Source organism: Cyclopterus lumpus, chromosome 13 (assembly GCF_009769545.1).
Source record: "Cyclopterus lumpus isolate fCycLum1 chromosome 13, fCycLum1.pri, whole genome shotgun sequence".
Taxonomy (NCBI): Eukaryota; Metazoa; Chordata; class Actinopteri; order Perciformes; family Cyclopteridae; genus Cyclopterus; species Cyclopterus lumpus.
In genome coordinates, this window is record NC_046978.1 from 4878257 (window position 1) to 4896365 (window position 18109).

At 43.2% G+C, this 18109-nt stretch overlaps 2 protein-coding genes across 2 annotated transcripts; both read right to left on the minus strand.

The window, feature by feature from the left end:
• Window positions 1-882: 882 nt before the first annotated feature.
• Window positions 883-7155, minus strand: rhoub (ras homolog family member Ub). The gene is made up of 3 exons (XM_034549201.1): window positions 6774-7155; window positions 4876-4934; window positions 883-3007 (listed from the first exon to the last, which is right to left on the minus strand). Exons 1-3 carry the CDS (start codon window positions 6988-6990, stop codon window positions 2552-2554), a joined length of 732 nt encoding a protein of 243 aa, XP_034405092.1. The 5' UTR covers window positions 6991-7155; the 3' UTR covers window positions 883-2551.
• Window positions 7156-11753: 4598 nt separating this feature from the next.
• Window positions 11754-17088, minus strand: rtn2a (reticulon 2a). The gene is made up of 7 exons (XM_034548598.1): window positions 17076-17088; window positions 15209-15416; window positions 14496-14634; window positions 12625-12694; window positions 12487-12533; window positions 12339-12397; window positions 11754-11829 (listed from the first exon to the last, which is right to left on the minus strand). The coding sequence occupies exons 1-7, from the start codon at window positions 17086-17088 to the stop codon at window positions 11754-11756; spliced, it is 612 nt and encodes a 203-aa protein (XP_034404489.1).
• Between the last annotated feature and the right edge of the window lie 1021 nt (window positions 17089-18109).

The window sequence follows — 18109 nt, forward strand, 5'->3', positions numbered from 1 at the left end:
TAGGACACAACAGTGGGGTTTCCTCCTAAAATATTGGTGGAAAGCAGAGCCATCCTGACTATCATAATTAGACCCCTTGGCACCACTTCTAGCTCAGCCGTACCCACTCTGAGGCTGGACGACATACTCATCTGCAGTCTGCCAGACAACACAAACTCTCTTTTAGCGGCCTACCCTATCATTAGCACTCCCAAACAAGTACAAGATACCTAGCTAACTGTCCTTCTCTGCCCATTGTTGTACACTGTGGTGTAGACACATAGCTATGAATAGGAGGAAACGCCTATTTCAGGCAATTATAATCATCAGATCCTGTTGCATAGTTAGAAGTCTTGGTGCCCACCAAACCTCTGTGGCTGAATCACATTTAACTCTTTCCCAACATTGTAGAAATATAGCTTTCAGTTAATTTTAGAGACTGTCTGTGGCTGACGTTGTCTACTTATTCACTACACAAATATAGGAACTACTCATGTCATTACACATCCAGCAGTTGTCCACTGTATAGCCAACTTTCTGTCTTAGCTCATGGTTAGTGGCCATTAAATGTAGGTCATTTTTTACATCGCATTATGGGATAATATGAGCCTGTGAGACTATGTAGGGTAAAATAATTCCTCATAGAGATTAAGACAACAAACATACCGAGCATGCTATATAGTGGACTATATGGTGAATATGTCATCTTTAACAAGGACCACAATGGAAATAAGTATGGGTCCTCCTTAATATTATTGTAGTTGTGTAAGAATGTATGTCCTCCTTCTCATGTCAAATAAACGTGTTAAACACTCTGCTGCACTCTTATCATCACATAATTTTCTCTGCAGTGTGACAGTCGACATAACATATCTCCATTTAAAAGTCGAGAGTGAAAACAGGTTAAATATTTCACATTTTATTTTGTTCCGCTTATTCAGCTCAACAAACTGCTCTCCGGCCAAAAATGAGACATTTAGTGAAACACTCATACTGTAAGTACCATTTAGAGTTGGACAACACAGCCAATGACTGAGTCACTTATATGTACACGTAGATTTATCCTGATGACATTACAAACATCATAAATGATTACTATGTAACATACATAATGACATACAATATTTCATACATCTGCTCTGTATTGCTGCTGATCAGTTATTGGCCCAGAAGAAACAGATAATCAGACAGAGCTGAATGACAGGCTTCTGAAAAATAAGAAGCAAACATAGAATCAGTCTCTTTGGTGATTTCACCTCATTTACTGTATAATTTCAAAAGAGGAAAGCGCTCCAATTTACTGAGTGAGGAAGACGGATAATTATCTGTTTAAGGCCATGACTGCAATGACAAAGAAAGACCCTATGATCATCCAAACCGGTGGGTGGTGCAGGGAACATGCAGATCAGATACTTCTGTTTCAGGGACACTGAGCAAACCTACATCTCAAGCCCCACAGATGAATGTACCTGCTCTATATAATCCAGCACTGCTCCAAAGGCCATTGCATGGCAAGACTTCAGTGGTGTGTTTGGACTGTGTATGATAAGTGCAATGTCCAGTGGCACCACACAACTTATTGCTGCAACCTTGTAACATTAAAGTTTGGAAACTAACCCAATGTTTTTTTTAAGAGTTCAGGTAAAGCTGAATAGTAGGCATGTGTTATCGAGTAAACAACATTAATAGGCATCAGTAGGTTTCCTCTGTTAATGTTTGGTGGCATCAATCAACTGTAGAAGGTGTGTATTAGTGAGGAGCACTAGCAGTGTGACAGCTTTAGCAACACTTCAACATGTGGCACAGCTGGTGTAGAGAAATCCCTTCACAAGACAACAACACTCCACAATAAATCAGATTTCAAAATGTTTTGAATGTAATCCAAAAGATAATGAGTTAAAATAAATGCAATCAGTTTCAGACCAGACTTAACGTGAGGTCACTGGAGTTGCTTCTGCAGTAGGAAACAGGGTGCTTGAATACAGTAGTATTATTGCATCTTTGATTGGAGATTGAAGCTAGTATATATTAACTTCACATTCTTATTTTAGGGAAATAAATGTAGAAGAAGTGTTGGGGAATTACAGTGTAGAACACAGACAATAATATACTTTGTTAAAGAAGGTCATCAAATCAAACACATCGGAGGAGAGCACTTTGAGTACATAACATCACCGTCTGGACACCTCCCCTTCTAAGTCAGATTATGTTTCCTTTCGACACGTCCAGTTTGATATGTGCCATTAGACTTTATTAGCTCCATTTATTTTGGTTGAATGCTGGTCACAGTCATATTTAACAGTTCAGACTGGCTCTGAGGAGCAGAGAATGTTTACAGACTCATGTTCTCTGAATTTGAGTCATCAACAAAGATGATTTCTGCAAAAGCTCTCCAGCTCCGGAAGGCACACTTTGCCTCTGTTGACCTACTGCTCCCTCCACTGAATTAAAGGTATTCTGGCTACCACACCTGGGGTCGTCCAGGGGAATGAAAAGGTAGTTCTTACATCCAGTCCCCACCAACAGGTCAGCATTTCCAGTTTCATCATCAGTCACAGGATCTCCTCACTCCCTACTGGACGCACACGTACTTCTTCCACCAGGACTTGGACAGCATCTTCATCTTATCGGCCGTGCTGCGGACCTTTCTCTCCCGCCTCGCTCTCCTGTCAAACTGCCTCAGACCAACAGCGATGGCCGCATCAAACACCTCCTTTAGATTCTTTTGTGTCAGCGCTGAGCACTCAACGTACGTCACTGCCCCAATTTTTTCCGAAAGCGCCCTGGCGTCTTCCTCCAGCACCGGCCTCTCCCTCCGCCTCGCCAGCTCGATCAGCACTTTGACGTCCTGCCGCAGGTCGCACTGTGTGCCTACGAGGAGGATGGGCGTGAGGGGGCAACGGCGGCGGATTTCGGGGACCCACTTCTCCCAGACGTTTTGAAAGGATGCCGGGCTGACCACACTGAAGCAGAGCAGCAAGGCGTCAGTCCGGCTGTAGCAGAAGTGCCGGAGTTTGTCAAACTCGTCCTAATGAAGACAGAAACAGATGGTTAGCAATGTGGTGATGTCCGTGATTTATACATATCAGGCACATATTGAACATTTAGCTCTGAACCTTTACTTTGAGATCACTTATTCCCTTGGCGTGTGGTCACCCAGGCTGACAACACACCAATGCTCTTTCCGTCATCGGTCAACACACTCAAGTACTACAACATAACAGGTAAGGGAATTGTGCCAATAATCAATCAATAAAAAAACTGTCCAAATAATGTTGACATTGTGCTAATACATGTAGTGACGCCCAGCCCACTCACCTATAGAATCTACAGTAAATCTCCAAAAGTCACACTTTAGAGTCACACAGCTTTGACTAGCACGGGCCTCCCACACCCTTGAGTACACAGATTAAAGTTAGCAGAAACCTCTCCTTCTTTCACTTAACCCTCTCCTTTCCAGCACACATCTCCTAATCCCTTTTCACCTAAACAAAACTCTGTCGGCTCCTCCTGGCTTTTAAGCACAACCGCATCTGCACACGTAGTAATTCAAACAGTTGAAAAGCTCAACAACTACAGAGGACACTTATCAACTTGTGAGATTCCCACACAAGCTTTGGCTGTGCTTCCGATCTGATGACGCAGGTCCATCTGCAGAACATGCAGACATCAACATCTCTGAGAAAGGAGCAACTTTGTTTATCAGCTTTGGCGGCAGCTGTTATCATTTTTCTCTGGACTGTTTCTGTGTCTCTCTCTCTTTTTTTTGCACACCCCAACCTGTTTCTGGCTGAAGCTCCCCTCTTATGAAATTGCACAAGTACAGTAGATATGGCCGACTTTATCTGCACCAATTTGCCCCTGCCTGTCTGCTTGTGTGCATGTATGTGTGCAGTTTTAACACCGTGTGCAGCTTGCAACATGCTGTGAGGTTCAAATACCTCTTTCCCCTTTACAGCCAAGTTGTCTTTGATTGTTTGTAGAACTGGCAGTGCCCTCGCAGCGTTTGTGATTGTCAAATAAGCTGCTCCCAGAAGGCAGAGTTCTTTTGAGTTGGATTATGAAACATCCAGCTGTGCTCCAGGGAAATAAAAACACTGTTTCACAACCCGTTCTTTCCAAGATTACTCTTAAGTAGCAACATAATAATGAGTCAATAACTTTTCTCTGGCAAGCGCCCTGCACCACTTTGTCCAGAACGGCAGAGACGGAGAGACATATATTTAAGGTATTTTTGGCATGACCCCCTCCAATCTAACCTGCAGGCTTTTCCATATCCTTCAGCACCCTGTCAATGCACCACCACGAGTTACACTTATTCTATGGAGCGTTGTTATTTTCATTCGAGATAAAGATTGACAGCAGAGCCCAGGAATGTTCCCATTTCATTCCAGATGAGCTACCTGAAATAGGCAAGAGGGCCATGTTAAGTATAGGCAACGTGGGTCGACCCCAATAACAGGAGATCTTCAACTAATCAAACTATTGGATAATATGTTTTCTTTTGCTAATTATCACTAAAAACAAAGTTCAGCTGAAGCTGATGGAAGAGTCAGTAGTTTAGGAGATAGTTGGTCATGAATCAAAGTATCTGACGATGCCACTAAATCTAAGTCATGGAGACATTTTACTAAAAACCAAATGTATAAAGTCATAAGGCTTCATCCTGTGGGGAACATGAATGTCTCTACAAAATTACATGGGAATCCATTCAACAGTTGACATATTTCCGTCCGGACCAGAGTGGTGGTCGGCCGACCAACTGACATTACCATCCACAGAGCCACGCCACTAGCGTGGCTAAAATGTGACATCTGGGTGTAGCAAAGGTTGAGAGGCATGCGTAGGGTCCCAAATATGTAATGCAATATGTGTTTATGTGTCACCAAAACTCACCTGTCCTGCAGTGTCACACAACTGTAGTCTAACCGGGTTTCCATCCACCTGAACCACAGCTGTGGACACAAAAACAGACATAGAGATAATAAGTCACAGCTGTCAACAAGATTTTACGTCTGTGTAGGCTAATAAAACCCCCACCTGACACACACACACACACACACACACACACCAGCAGAATATTCTCTGGAATAAACAAAAGTCTGGCAGTTGAAAGCACAAAGACCCCCTGCTCGGCTCTTCCCGCTCACAGACAGCCTGCTCCGTCTCGCCCACCCACTCTGCCAGTTACTGTTGAGACCATAACACTTTACTGTCGCTCGGACCACTCTGTGAGCTTTGTGCTCTGTTGTGTTTTAACAGAGACCATTCCAAGGTTGTCTAATGGTGGGTTTGTTCAGGGACTCTTTTCCAATTGGCCTCATTTCCAGATTGGAAAAGTGGATGAGTCATCTTACAGTTTCATTATGGGGCCATTTATTATTTTCAGAAGAGTGAGCACAATGCAGAGCAGCAGGCACATGGAAACATTTACAATACGCCTGGCGTGTGTGGTCGGTCATACCACCTGATCAAAGAGCTCGCTGGAACTATTCATGTAGTCGGACAGGCATCATGCCATTTCAAAAGAAGGGAGAAAGAGCAGGCGGAGAGAGAATCAAAGGAAAGTGAGAGGGAGCAGCCATTGGGGAATAATTTCCTAATCCTTGACATATGATACTCCTTTGATTTTCTAGATCAAAACTCCCTCTTATCGTCCCCTCTCCCAGTCTTCCGCTCATCTGCGTCTCTGCCACCTGTGGCATTGTTTAACTGCTCATAAGTCAGCTTTCAAGAGGACGCTCTGATTCCAGGGTACCGAGAAATGACATCACTATTAAGGGCCCCAACAGCACAATCCCCCTCTGTCAGGCCGAGGCGAAAGACAATCTCTGCCTCTGAGCCACTGCAACAGATGTGTCCATTCCAGTATAGAGGAGAGGGCTCGCGGGTCAAGGCTGACAACAATAGGCAGAGTTGTGCAATCCAAAGCCCTTGAACCAGAGACGCTGTCTGTTCTGCATGTGAGGGTAAAAGCAGCGCTCATCTGGGGGCGGTGTGTGTTCTCAGCGAGTGTTTTGTGGGATGTGTGTTGGTCAAGTTGTTAGTTTTACTGCTCAATCAGGACACAATGTCAAGTATCAATTTGTAACTTCTAAATAAGCCTGAAATGTGTCGATGTGTGATTTTTCATTTATCAGTATGGTCACTATATGTTCTTGTGTGCAGCTGTGACCACAATAGCTGATTCATAACATGATTCAGTACGGTTTTCAGAGTTTCTGAAAAAAAGCTAAGGAGGGACAGTCTGAAGATGTGATCATAACGTTGATCAACAGGTCATATGCGCTTTTTCATGTTGACACTGATCAGTTTAAAATATTTTGTATATTTTTATTTTGCAGTAAACAAAGCTTCCTGGGACAAGTGAGACAGTTTGAAAAGTGGAACCGTCCCAAATATAAACCTGGCTACATCAGGGAGGATAACTCGTTTGCATTAACACTGATGGAAGGTGGATAATAGTAAACACATTTATCATAACAATGGAATAACAGGAGAAATACCAGCATGGACGGGTGCTGTCAAAGCATGAAAAGTTGAAGACGAATTCAGTAAAAAGGCTGGACAAAAACAGTTTTTTCAACAAAATGTATCTTAATTAGACGCTGGCTTCAATCTAAATACAGCAATGTTCACTAGACTTCAGTTATACAATCATATATCATTTTTGCAAATCTAGCAGGGTCATACCAATCTCTGATCCAGGAGTGGGGGGATGTTCCTTTATATACGAACGCTTAATGCATTAAACAGTTTATAAGAAAACTGAAATAGCAATATATTGGGTTTACCTGAGAAGTCATCAAATGCAGTAGGGACGTATTTGGTCGGGTAGCCATTCGTTGTGTAGCTGACCACCAGACTGGTTTTGCCCACTGCGCCGTCGCCCAGCAGGACACACTTCAGCAGCCGCTCCTGCGCCTGCCCTGGCAGGGTTTCTGTGGGATTGTGCGGGGGTACCGGAGGGGCCATGGTCCGTCCGTAATCCATGGAGACTAAGGGTACCATTCAATCAACTCGCACTTCACCGCGCTCTCCTCGACGGGAAGATGAACGACCCACCATGAGAACAGGGTCCCCTCTCTACTTCGAATGTGCCGATTGCTTATAATCGTGAACGGGACTCGTGCGTAAAAGGTCTCCTCCTGTCCTGCGCGCTGCCAAATCCACTGTGGCGGATCAGCATCAGGACTCCAGCCTTGGCCTCTGCAGTTTACAATGAAGGGGCGGGCCTAAAGCGATATATCTTCTAATCCCACCCACTTCACCTCCCAACAGCGCAGCCCGGAGCAGACAGGTTGAGGTCTGAGGTCTTGAGAAGTCTGGATTCAATCAAAATGTAGCATTCGGATGTTGCTGGTGCTGTGCTCTTAGGGGAAATTAAAAGAGAAAAATATAGTGCATCAGTTTGTTTGATTTTAAAGACTTCACAGCACAACCAACCTTTTGTTTGTGTGGGCCAACTAACTGTGAAGTTGCCATAAGATCATTAGGTTTGAACCTGTGCGGACAAGTCCAGACTTGTCCTCACCAGTGAAGAAAAGATGGGGGGCATCCTTAATGTTAATTCTTAATATGACGCATGATGTACTGAAACTTCAGAACACCTGACCTACTTTAATGTGTAGCCAGAGCCTAGAAGGAACAGCCAGTGTTATCTACTAGATAACGCAGTTAAAGACCAAATTACAGCTCAATCAAGGAATATTTGTAAAGACAAACTCAAAGGTCACTGCCCCTCTGGTTGAGTAACCTTTTAAACTATCAGTGGCTGAAGGGATCCTTGTCCCTTGTCCTCAGCTAACGGACAAACTGGACACTTGGAAAAACCGAAGACGACTGAAGTAATGTGTTGACTTGTGTCGCCTCCTTGTGGTTGGTTGGAGAAGCTTAAGTGAAACTGACATGTCTGACATGCTCAGGGCAGGGTGAGCATATGAAGAGGTCCAAAAGCAACAGGTTCACTTTATCTAACATGTAAATGCACTTGCATCATCTTTACATCAGATTAGCCCTTGCAGGTACGTTTGCAAGAATTAAGAAACCTTGACCAGAAAAAGGCCTTTTACAAAATACAAAACAATCGGTGTACTACTATGATGCATCGAATCCTCCTTATCTAACCCCAAAAAGCTTCTCAATTTTTTCCAACCTCCTTGACCCCCCCTGGTCCCCCCCCCCCCCTCCCTCCACCCTTCTACCAAGCCACTTTGTTGACTACTTTACAAAAAAGATAGACGACATACGCTCTTCATTTACTAATCCATCTTCTATAACTACACCTTGAGTAACTTCATCCTCTTCCCCCTCATTTTCCTCTTTTATCCCCCTGTCTCCCAATCAAGTTCTTACCTTGGTAACCTCTGCCCGCCCAACCACCTGCCCCCTTGACCCCATCCCTTCTCACATTCTCCAGTCTATTGCTCCTGACCTTCTTCCCTTTCTCACCCATCTTATTAACACCTCCCTCTCAACCGGCTGTTTCCCTAACTCTCTGAAGGAGGCAAGAGTCAACCCTCTCCTGAAGAAACCCACTCTCGACCCATCTGAAGTCAATAACTACAGACCTGTCTCTCTCCTCCCCTTCCTTTCCAAAACTCTAGAGCGAGCTATCTTTAACCAAGTCTCCTCCTTTCTCCACAGTAACAACCTTCTAGACCCCCACCAGTCTGGATTCAAGACAGGCCACTCAACAGAGACTGCCCTCCTTGCTGTCTCTGAGCAGCTTCACACTGCTAGAGCAGCCTCTCTCTCCTCTGTCCTCATCCTTCTAGACCTTTCCGCTGCCTTTGACACAGTGAACCACCAGATCCTCATTTCCTCCCTCCAAGACCTGGGTATCTCAGGCACCGCGCTCTCACTCTTCTCATCCTACCTCACCGACCGCTCTTACCGGGTAACCTGGAGAAGATCTGTGTCTGAGCCTTGTCCTCTGACTACTGGGGTCCCTCAGGGTTTAGTCCTTGGTCCTCTTCTCTTCTCTCTGTACACCAACTCTCTCGGCTCTGTCATTCGCTCGCATGGCTTCACCTACCACAGCTATGCTGACAACACCCAACTGATCCTCTTGTTTCCCCAATCTGAAACACAGGTAGCAGCACGAATCTCTGCCTGTCTGACCGACATCTCTCAGTGGATGTCCGCACACCACCTGAAAATTAATCCGGACAAGACTGAACTTCTCCTCCTTCCAGGAAAAGGCTCTCCCACCCACGACCTGACTATTAACTTCAACAACTCAGTGCTGGCTCCGACTCTGACTGCCAGGAACCTCGGTGTGACACTCGACAGTCAACTCTCCCTGACTGCCAACATCACCGCAATAACACGCTCCTGTAGGTACATGCTGTACAACATCAGGAGAATACAACCTTTTCTCACTCAGAAGGCGGCACAGGTTCTGGTCCAGGTTCTGGTCCAGGTTCTGGTCCAGGCTCTGGTCATCTCACGGCTAGACTATTGCAACTTCCTCCTGGCAGGTCTACCTGCTAATGCCATTCGACCTCTACAGCTCATCCAGAATGCAGCTGCTCGACTGGTCTTCAACCTCCCGAAATTTACCCACACTACTCCGCGACCTTCACTGGTTACCGGTGGCCGCCCGCATCCGCTTCAAAACATTGGTACTTGCGTACCGTGCTGTGAACAGATCGGGTCCGGTCTACATCCAGGACATGGTAAAACCGTACACCCCAGCTCGTTCACTTCGCTCGGCTTCTGCCAATCGGCTTGTAGCTCCGTCACTACGAGCTAAACACTCAACAAAATCACGACTGTTTGCTGTGCTGGCTCCTCATTGGTGGAACGAGCTCCCCATTGACATCAGGACAGCAGAAAGTCTCTACATCTTCCGCCGCAAACTAAAAACACATCTTTTTCGACTATACCTTGAATAGGGAAGGTAGAGCCGTAGTAGCACTCTAGTAGCACTTAAATGTCCCTTACCGATAGCACTTTGTAGAGTGGCACTTTAGTAGCACTTAAATGGCACTTACGAATAGTAATTTTACTTGCTTGATTCTTGTTGTTCTGAGTTTGGACTCATGGTTTAATGCACTTATTGTAAGTCGCTTTGGATAAAAGCGTCAGCTAAATGACATGTAATGTAATGTAATGATGCAAGTAATAGCTGATTCTGACACAAGTGCCTTTGAAATGTCTGCCATTGTCTTTGGTGAAGAAATGCCGGACAAAAGACGTCATTTGTATACAGACAAATGCTGCAGGAGGCTGCAGCATGTAGGCAAATGCAGTAGGTCCACTACTAAGCAGGACATAATGTCATCTTGTCTAAGGCTGTTTGGATTTAATGGATAATGTATGTAAATATGACAACACATTTACTGGAGCACACAAACACATGATGCAATTATAAGGCATACGAATAGACACATTTTGAGTGACAACCTTAAAATCAACCACAACAGAGAAATGTGGAGCTGCAGAGTATCCTGATTAATTTTATTATTCCTAAAATGGATCAACTCACAATTCTGTATAAGATACCTTGTCATGGTGCACATCACACAAGTATTGTACACATACAAAACATAATTCTCAGGAAGGCAATGGTCAGGTGATGAGAAGTGATTTGTTTGGGAGGAGAAGTCTCTGTAAGCTGCTGTTAGCCGTTGTAAGTATACTGTGAATCAGATCATGCACAATAACCTGCTGTTAGAAAAAGGCACCTGCTGTATTTCATTCCCACATTACTTCACAGGGCTGGACATAATCACATTCAGAGCTCAGAGAGGACATTTGTCTGAAATCTGATAGCTTCTTGGATCATCACTCCATTCCAATTCTAAAATCAACAAAGACACCATAGGTGCTTCTGGTGCTCTGTCAATGGGAAACTTCCTCTCAAGTGCTTCCCGTCCATCTATAATACATCTTAAGTATTGAATTTGTAGCAGAATAATCTATCTCTATCTCTCTGAATATTGTGTTTCAACTTCCCAGTGGTGTAAGCAAGAAACATGTGAAAAATGACATGGGGAAGAAAAAAAAAAACTCATATGAATGAATCAAAGTGAATGCCCATGCCGGTGAAAGGGAACACAGAAAGCTTAGGGAATATAAAGAAGAAATGCGACTTTAATTGCTTGTAATTAACATTTTCATTTCAGCAAGCTGTATATGTCAGGAATTACACGTGCACACACACACACACACACACACACACTCTCTCTTGCATACACACAGAGAATCCAGAGAATTCATGAGAATGAATATGCATTCAGAAAATGTACATGTGCTGACACATGCATCTTTAATTGCCAGTTTTATGCTGCCATAAATAATGATGACCCCTGTTTATCACCTTAACAACTCACTTCCGTTTCCTCAGGTGAGTAGCTGTGTGGGAACTTCCCATTATTGGTCTTAGTACCTCATTTGGACTACAGCTCTCAACCATCTAAGACACTTCTTGAGTCCTTTGTACATAATAAAAACAGTGAATATCTCCAAGGATGGTCACGTATGACAAGCTGTGTGTCCATTTGACGTCAGCACCAAGAGTCTCAACCAGGAGTCACATGCCTTGATTACCTTATAACCCAAACCCCAACCTCCAACCCCCCTCACTTAGATACAGTGAGGGTCTAAATGTGTGATCCTCATCATTGTCTGTTTAAGTAACCTCCCCTCCCTCCCCAAGTCTCTAGAGCTCTGTTCTCTGGAGCTCTAAGTACAGACTGCTGGGTAAGACATCTGAGTGACAGCCTGCAACTCTGGGAGCTTTTCTTTAAGTTCTTGTCCATCCGTGTTTACTGGATTTGGGGTTTGGCGCCACCGGGAGTTGGGTCAGGAGGAGGGCCACCACCCTGGGCAAGTCTTTGAAAGCTGTGGAAGATAAATAGAAGAGTAGTTAGGACAACATATTTAGGGACTGCTCCAACACCTACATTGTTGTTCGGAGCACATGCTCTTAACTTGCCACCGAGTAGTACCATCACCTGCTGTAAATATAAAAAAACATATGCACCTGCATTCTAGCTTAACTACCTTAACTACTTAAATACAGAATACTAACAAATATAAGCATAATCTGTAATACACTATTCAAAACACAAATTAACTGTTGTATGAGCTTGAATGAAATCAGAACGTGTATAACATATAACAGCATAAACCATTTACAAAATACAAATATGTGCTTAGGTGAACTGCTAGATTAAAATTGCATGTTTACAATTGCAATATAAGTATTAAATCATCCTTATAGCGGTGATGTTGAGAAAAATGTTGTGTGGGTATTGGGATAGATTAACATCTGCTGAGCAATAACTGCCTGAGTGGCAAAATAGCAGTATTAATTGGAACATTGTGCCAGAAGGTGGCGCCATACTCACGTGTCCTTGACGTTGTCAATTTGGGCCGTGATTTTTGCAAAGTAGATGTCCACCTGCTCCTGTGAAACACAGAACAATACATGTTCATGGTTGTGGAAACAAAGGACCCATTAAAGTGACAGTATAAATATTGAATTAAGACAGATACCTGGCGCTGTCTGTAGAAAAGTGGCAGAGAAAAAAGTGCGATCACACCTGGAGAAGAAAGGAAGAAAGAAAAGTAGAGAAGTTAAGTTGGCAGCCTCTCAGTGTGTTAATTGATTCCATATTTCGAGCAGTTTCTTACTGATGATGAGCAGAGTAAGGCCATTGCACAGCTCTCCCAGGTACGTCACAAGGTACATCAGAACCAGGAACTAAGACCAAGACAAAGAGAAGTTATCGAGGTAGTTTAACTTTCATCAACGCTGTGTGCGTATCTGCAGAAAGCAGGAAATCATGCTGCAGTATTACATATTTCCCCCAAAAAGTATCCATAAAAATGAAAGAGCTTCAAGTACGAGACTCCCAATATGGGTCTCTGTGTTTCCCCTTATATCTCACAGTGTCCCAGTACGTGCACGGGATCCCTGCTGCCCTGATATGGGACACTCCTGTCTTAGATGGAAAGAGAATCTCTGCGTACCTCCTCCCGTATGTCATGTCTCATACCGGCCAGGTCAGGGTCTAGAGTGGGGGGGGTCCTGGGGTTTAGGGGGCTCAGTCAGCTCACACTGACTCACCATTTTGTCTGGTCACAAACTGCTGCTGTTCATTATTGCAATGCCACAATTGTATTAGGGCTGATTGGAACTGATTAATGGTATTTGATGTTCAATAATTAATATGTATAATAATTTATATTTCAGCTGCTGCTGATACAAATACAATATTTTTGCTTTTTATTTCAATACCACCCATGAAGTTTACTGATGTGCAGTAAATGCTTTATCAGTAGCATCTGTCCACATTTTCCAAATTTCTTTTAACATAACATGGATTTATTATGGTTTTCTTGTTTTTGCAGGGGGTTTTGGCCATCGAAGAAGTTTTCCTGTAATATCTTTGCACTTAAACTTAAAAACTAGTTTTTATAATTATTAAAAAGGAGAAAATCTCTTTTTTTTTTAGAACTGTTCAGAAAGTTATAGAAACCTTATCTATTACAGAGTTGGCATTTAAATAGATCACTTTTGTGACATACTATACCAATGGATGTACAGTACACTGGTTGGAAATGTGACACTGGCGCTGACCTTCTATGTGGCTTCATGTGAAGAGATTTTGTTTCCATTGAATCTAATATTGACATGGCGACTGCTGTGAATTTACACAACAGTATTGCATACCTTCTATGAGGATTTGGCACAATGTGTTTACAGTAAATAAATGTAACTTTACTAATTTGCACATACATACGATTATCTTTTCACTTAAAAGGAAACCTTCTTTATGTGTAATGTATGAAAACATATGCAATACCTTTTAATAGTCCTGCCATGTCCGTTTACCATAATATTACTTTGCAATAATGAAAAACAATATAAGGAAATAGCTTGTTTTGTAATAGCAATACATTCATTTTGCTGATGCTTTTGTCCAATTTGGGGTTGAGTTTGACGACGTCAGCATGTGGACACAAGGGACCAGAAATGGAATCAGCAATACGACGATCGATAGCTGTCACTCTTTAACCTACAATCATTTAAGCATTGTTTAAAAACATGCAGCCATGCGTACATGTAGATCCCATTGATCCAAAGCAAAGAAGCGTAGAATGCATAAAGACTGTGGCAGCAGGGGCTGTCAGGTGATACTGACAGGCCCACCCTGAGGAGAAAGGTGAGGCAGGTGGCCTCCTTTTATGCCGTTAGTACCACTTCAAATACATTTCAAACTTTGTATTACAAAGGGACCGATTGCTTTCCACCTGATCACCAACAATATGTCATTAGGGCTGACAGTTTATGTCAGCAACTCTAAGCTAGCATAATGAGACAGACGGTTGGCATGGCGATGATGTCATCTCCAGTGATGGAGAGGCGCTGGAATGATGGCGGGAGGAAGATGAAAGATGGGGCAAAATGAAAGAATGCAGAGAGGAAACTGATGTCTGGGTTAATGAGGGGGAGAGGTTCTAGACGGGATGAAGCAAATCTTTGTATTCGCTAAGCTCACCTTGACAGAATCCACAAGGTTTGTAACAAAAAAGAGTCCCTTCAGAGAGTCAACAGCAGACAGAGCCATGACGATGGCTTTCTGCATATAGAGGTCAGCCGCCTCTCCACTGAAACTGATGTCCAGGTCCAAGTATGACCTGAGAGAAAACGAGAAGAGGCAAGAAAAAAAGATAGAAGTACTTACGATTAACTTAAACGACATCCTTCCTGTACTGTTTACAGTAGCTTTTAATTAGCTAGGTCACCGCGAGGCATTTATAATCAATTTAGTTTATGCCGCTGTCATTTCCCCCACAGAAAGAGGTTATCACTGAGTATTTCATTTGTCTATTTTTATGATAGAAAATGACACAAAAACTGCATTAAAACACATATTTGCATTCACGCACACATACACTGACTCAGCATGTTGCTTTTTACTACAAGCCATATAGTTTTTTATATTTAACTGACTAAACCTCAGCATGCTAATAAAAACACCAACAAGTAATAACCATAATTGGAGCCACTAAATATTAATTCACTGAACAACAACAAACAGTAAACAATATGTACATTTAATAATGCAAGAAATCTGCTAAGTGGTAAAATGAACTCAGATGCTAGTTTTGTAAATTCACTGTGACTGAATGAGGTTACTCTGCCTGAGAGGGACATTTTAGAAAAGCTGGACAAATGTCCACTGTCGGTAAAGAAAGGACAGTGTCTCACTTAAAGGGATGTTCTCCGTCTCCACAGCTGAGGATGTAGAGGACTTGATAGTAGATGCGCACTGAGATGGTGAAGCAAATGACAGCCAGGGAGACGGTGGAGATCACCGTGATGATGCTGAGCTGGAACAGGGACAGCAGGCCGACCACTAACCCTGTTAGGATCATGCCTGTTCGCTCCATGTCCTTCCAGTAGACCAGGTCCATCACTGAAAGACAAGGTGAGTGGAGGGAGGAAAAGAAGGAGGAAGAGAAAAGGAAGATTAGGACAGTCAGGTGAGAAAATAGAGAGTCATAGTGATGTAGGCAAAACAGTGGAGAGGATGAAGAAATAACAAGTATAGAGTATAAAAACTAAGGAAAAATGTAAAGGTGGCTGACAGAATAGATATTTGATTTTTAATTACTGAACGTATCCGCCATTCAGACTGTGCTGTTCCAGTCGATAGAATTATCTCCATATTGTTGGTAAGTTAATGCATCCCTCCTGGTCGAGGAGCTGCAGCAACATCAGCCAACCTCCAGCCCCAAGGCCCACCAAGAGGTCTTTCTTCTTTTGGGGAGGAGGAATAGTAGTTCTGACATACGGATAGGAAGAGGAAGAGAGGCCAGACAAGTGGAAAGGGGAGCATGAGGCAGAGAGGGATTTCCAGCCTCAAGCATGAGAGAACACGCTCAGCAGCTACGAGGACATGTCAGGCTCTGGCTCGAGCTAAATTTAGCCTTCAGATGAAAGAGGGAAGCAAGCGGTTGAGGAGAGTTTAAATGCAGCTTTTCACAGCACCTGCTGACAGACGTCAGGCCGTCAGCAGCGCTTTTTCTTTCCCTCCGTCACCGGGCAACAGCTGCCTTGGTGACCGAGGCGTCCATAGAGTCATGCTTCACAAGATTCAGTACATACAGGGGAATGAATATGTGATTCCACCCCATTTTCCTGTTTACATAACATAACCTCATGAACCTTTATGATTGACCATGCTGCATTACAAAACAGTGTTTTTCCAGCGTTGTGTAATTAGAGGGTATGTTTTATGGAGCAGCACTGTCGGACAGGAATTGCTTGTTGTGCTTATCATTGAGTAAAAAGCTAAGCCTCAGCATTAGAATGAAGGGAAGCCTCTTTGAGTAGAGTGCACTGACAGCAGGTGAGATATTTATAAGCATTACTGCACACCATTAATACCCATGAATGGTGGAATTAATAATCCAATCAAATAATCAAGCAATCAATCAAGCAATCAATCAACAAGCCAATCAACCATTAAGAACATAAATCACATGGCCCATGCATACTTTATCTTATCTCATTTTCAACATCTATTTCATTTGACCAAGTTCATGTGAGCTACATCACACGTGTTAAACTGTTCAGCTCGTCAATGGAAACACTAAAACATAAAAGAGAACCCAGCTGGCAAAGTTTACTTCCTGCCAAAAGCATACCACAACAGGCCAGTTCACACTCGTTTGAATTGAAATGTGTGCTACTGATATGGAGACGACCCGACATCTGAACAGCTCAGCAGTTCAGAGCCAAACACACCTCTGGCTGATGGATGCTGCCATCTCCAGAGACTCTGCTTGTAACATGATCAAAGAGACTAAGAAGTTTGTCCATTCCCACCTTCAATCCCCTGATGGTCCGGCCTTCTCACCACAACTCCACATTCACAAAGCTAAACAGACCACTTCTAAAGACCAGAAGTGGTACTTTCCACCCCTTCACACTTGGATATATGCTATCCTCTGTCTTCTCTCTGAAATCAAACAAGGCTCTTTGCAATAGCTGGCCTTCAGCTCAGCACTGATACCTTCAAATTCTCTACACAGGCATCCTAAAGTGTCCTCTTTTCCCTTCACGTCCTCACCTTTATTGGCCATTTTGGTTGCCGCTCCAGTGTGTGCCCTCACAGCCTCTGTCCGCCTCTCTGTCCGGCTATTCTCCCCTCGCTCCTCTGAGCTGTTTTTGGCCACCCCCTGCTCGCTCAGCAGTCCAAAGGCCTGACAGCCCAAAATAATCTTGTTCGCAGTACCGCCCACCTCTCATCAAGATGCCCAGAGCTTCACACATAAAGAGATGATTCCCGACAATCACACAACAGATAAATCCTGGATCCTCTTCATTTATGCAAACAGTCTTTCTGAAGCATACCAAATTCAAGATGTCCTTTCTAACCCTGATAAAGTGATATAGCGTTGTGCATCCATGTGCCATCTAACACCTGAAACTGGAGAACCAGGGTTTATTTTCTGTTATGTCACCAAGCCAAACCTTTCTGTGTCACCACTACTGATAACACATTTATGAGGAGTTTACTTTATAGTTAAGAGCTGTAAATGCTGTTGAAAGTAAAGCTTTTTCTTATTGTAAAAAAGTGTCAGTCTGTATGCTTGGCAACAGATGCCCTGATAATCGAACTGTGAAGTAGGATTTGCTATTATTTCAAATGTTTGAGTGATGAGTGCCGATATGATACCAGTCTTTCCATATTACATTATGTTCGACAAAACATCTTTCTTGCATTTAATAAAAGAAGTTTATTAAATGCAATCAGCTGGTCAAGATAAATAAGAAGCTTTCTGAAATTGGGCAGCTTTTGATATTACTGAGTAATATAACACATTTAGCAAAAGAAACATTTAGGTTTGATATGCAGCGCATAAAACAAGTAATACACCCAAAATAGATTCAAATAGATGCATCAAGATGCATCATGTATGTATTTTTTAGGTAATCCTAAACTTCATGTCATCAGCTAGACCACACATTCATCAACGGCCTGAGGATTTACTGAACCCCCACATCCACCAAAATAACACTGAGCTCTACTCTGACTGACTCTCCACTTAAAATGCCTTTGAGCTGGAAGACAGGCGGTTATCTCCTGCTCACTCTTTCTCC

What these genes read in the sequence shown, in the direction of transcription:
- rtn2a (XM_034548598.1), bottom strand. An exon ending in GACGGAGAACATCCCTTTAA is followed by an intron (nt 14,635 to 15,208) that starts GTGAGACACTGT and finishes GTTTTCTCTCAG; the next exon opens with GTCATACTTGGACCTGGACA. An exon ending in CCTTACTCTGCTCATCATCA is followed by an intron (nt 12,534 to 12,624) that starts GTAAGAAACTGC and finishes TTTCTTCTCCAG; the next exon opens with GTGTGATCGCACTTTTTTCT.
- rhoub (XM_034549201.1), bottom strand. Translation starts at nt 6,990, where the DNA reads ATGGTACCCTTAGTCTCCATGGATTACGGACGGACCATGGCCCCTCCG. An exon ending in TGCATTTGATGACTTCTCAG is followed by an intron (nt 4,935 to 6,773) that starts GTAAACCCAATA and finishes TTGTGTCCACAG; the next exon opens with CTGTGGTTCAGGTGGATGGA. An exon ending in TGTGTGACACTGCAGGACAG is followed by an intron (nt 3,008 to 4,875) that starts GTGAGTTTTGGT and finishes TGTCTTCATTAG; the next exon opens with GACGAGTTTGACAAACTCCG.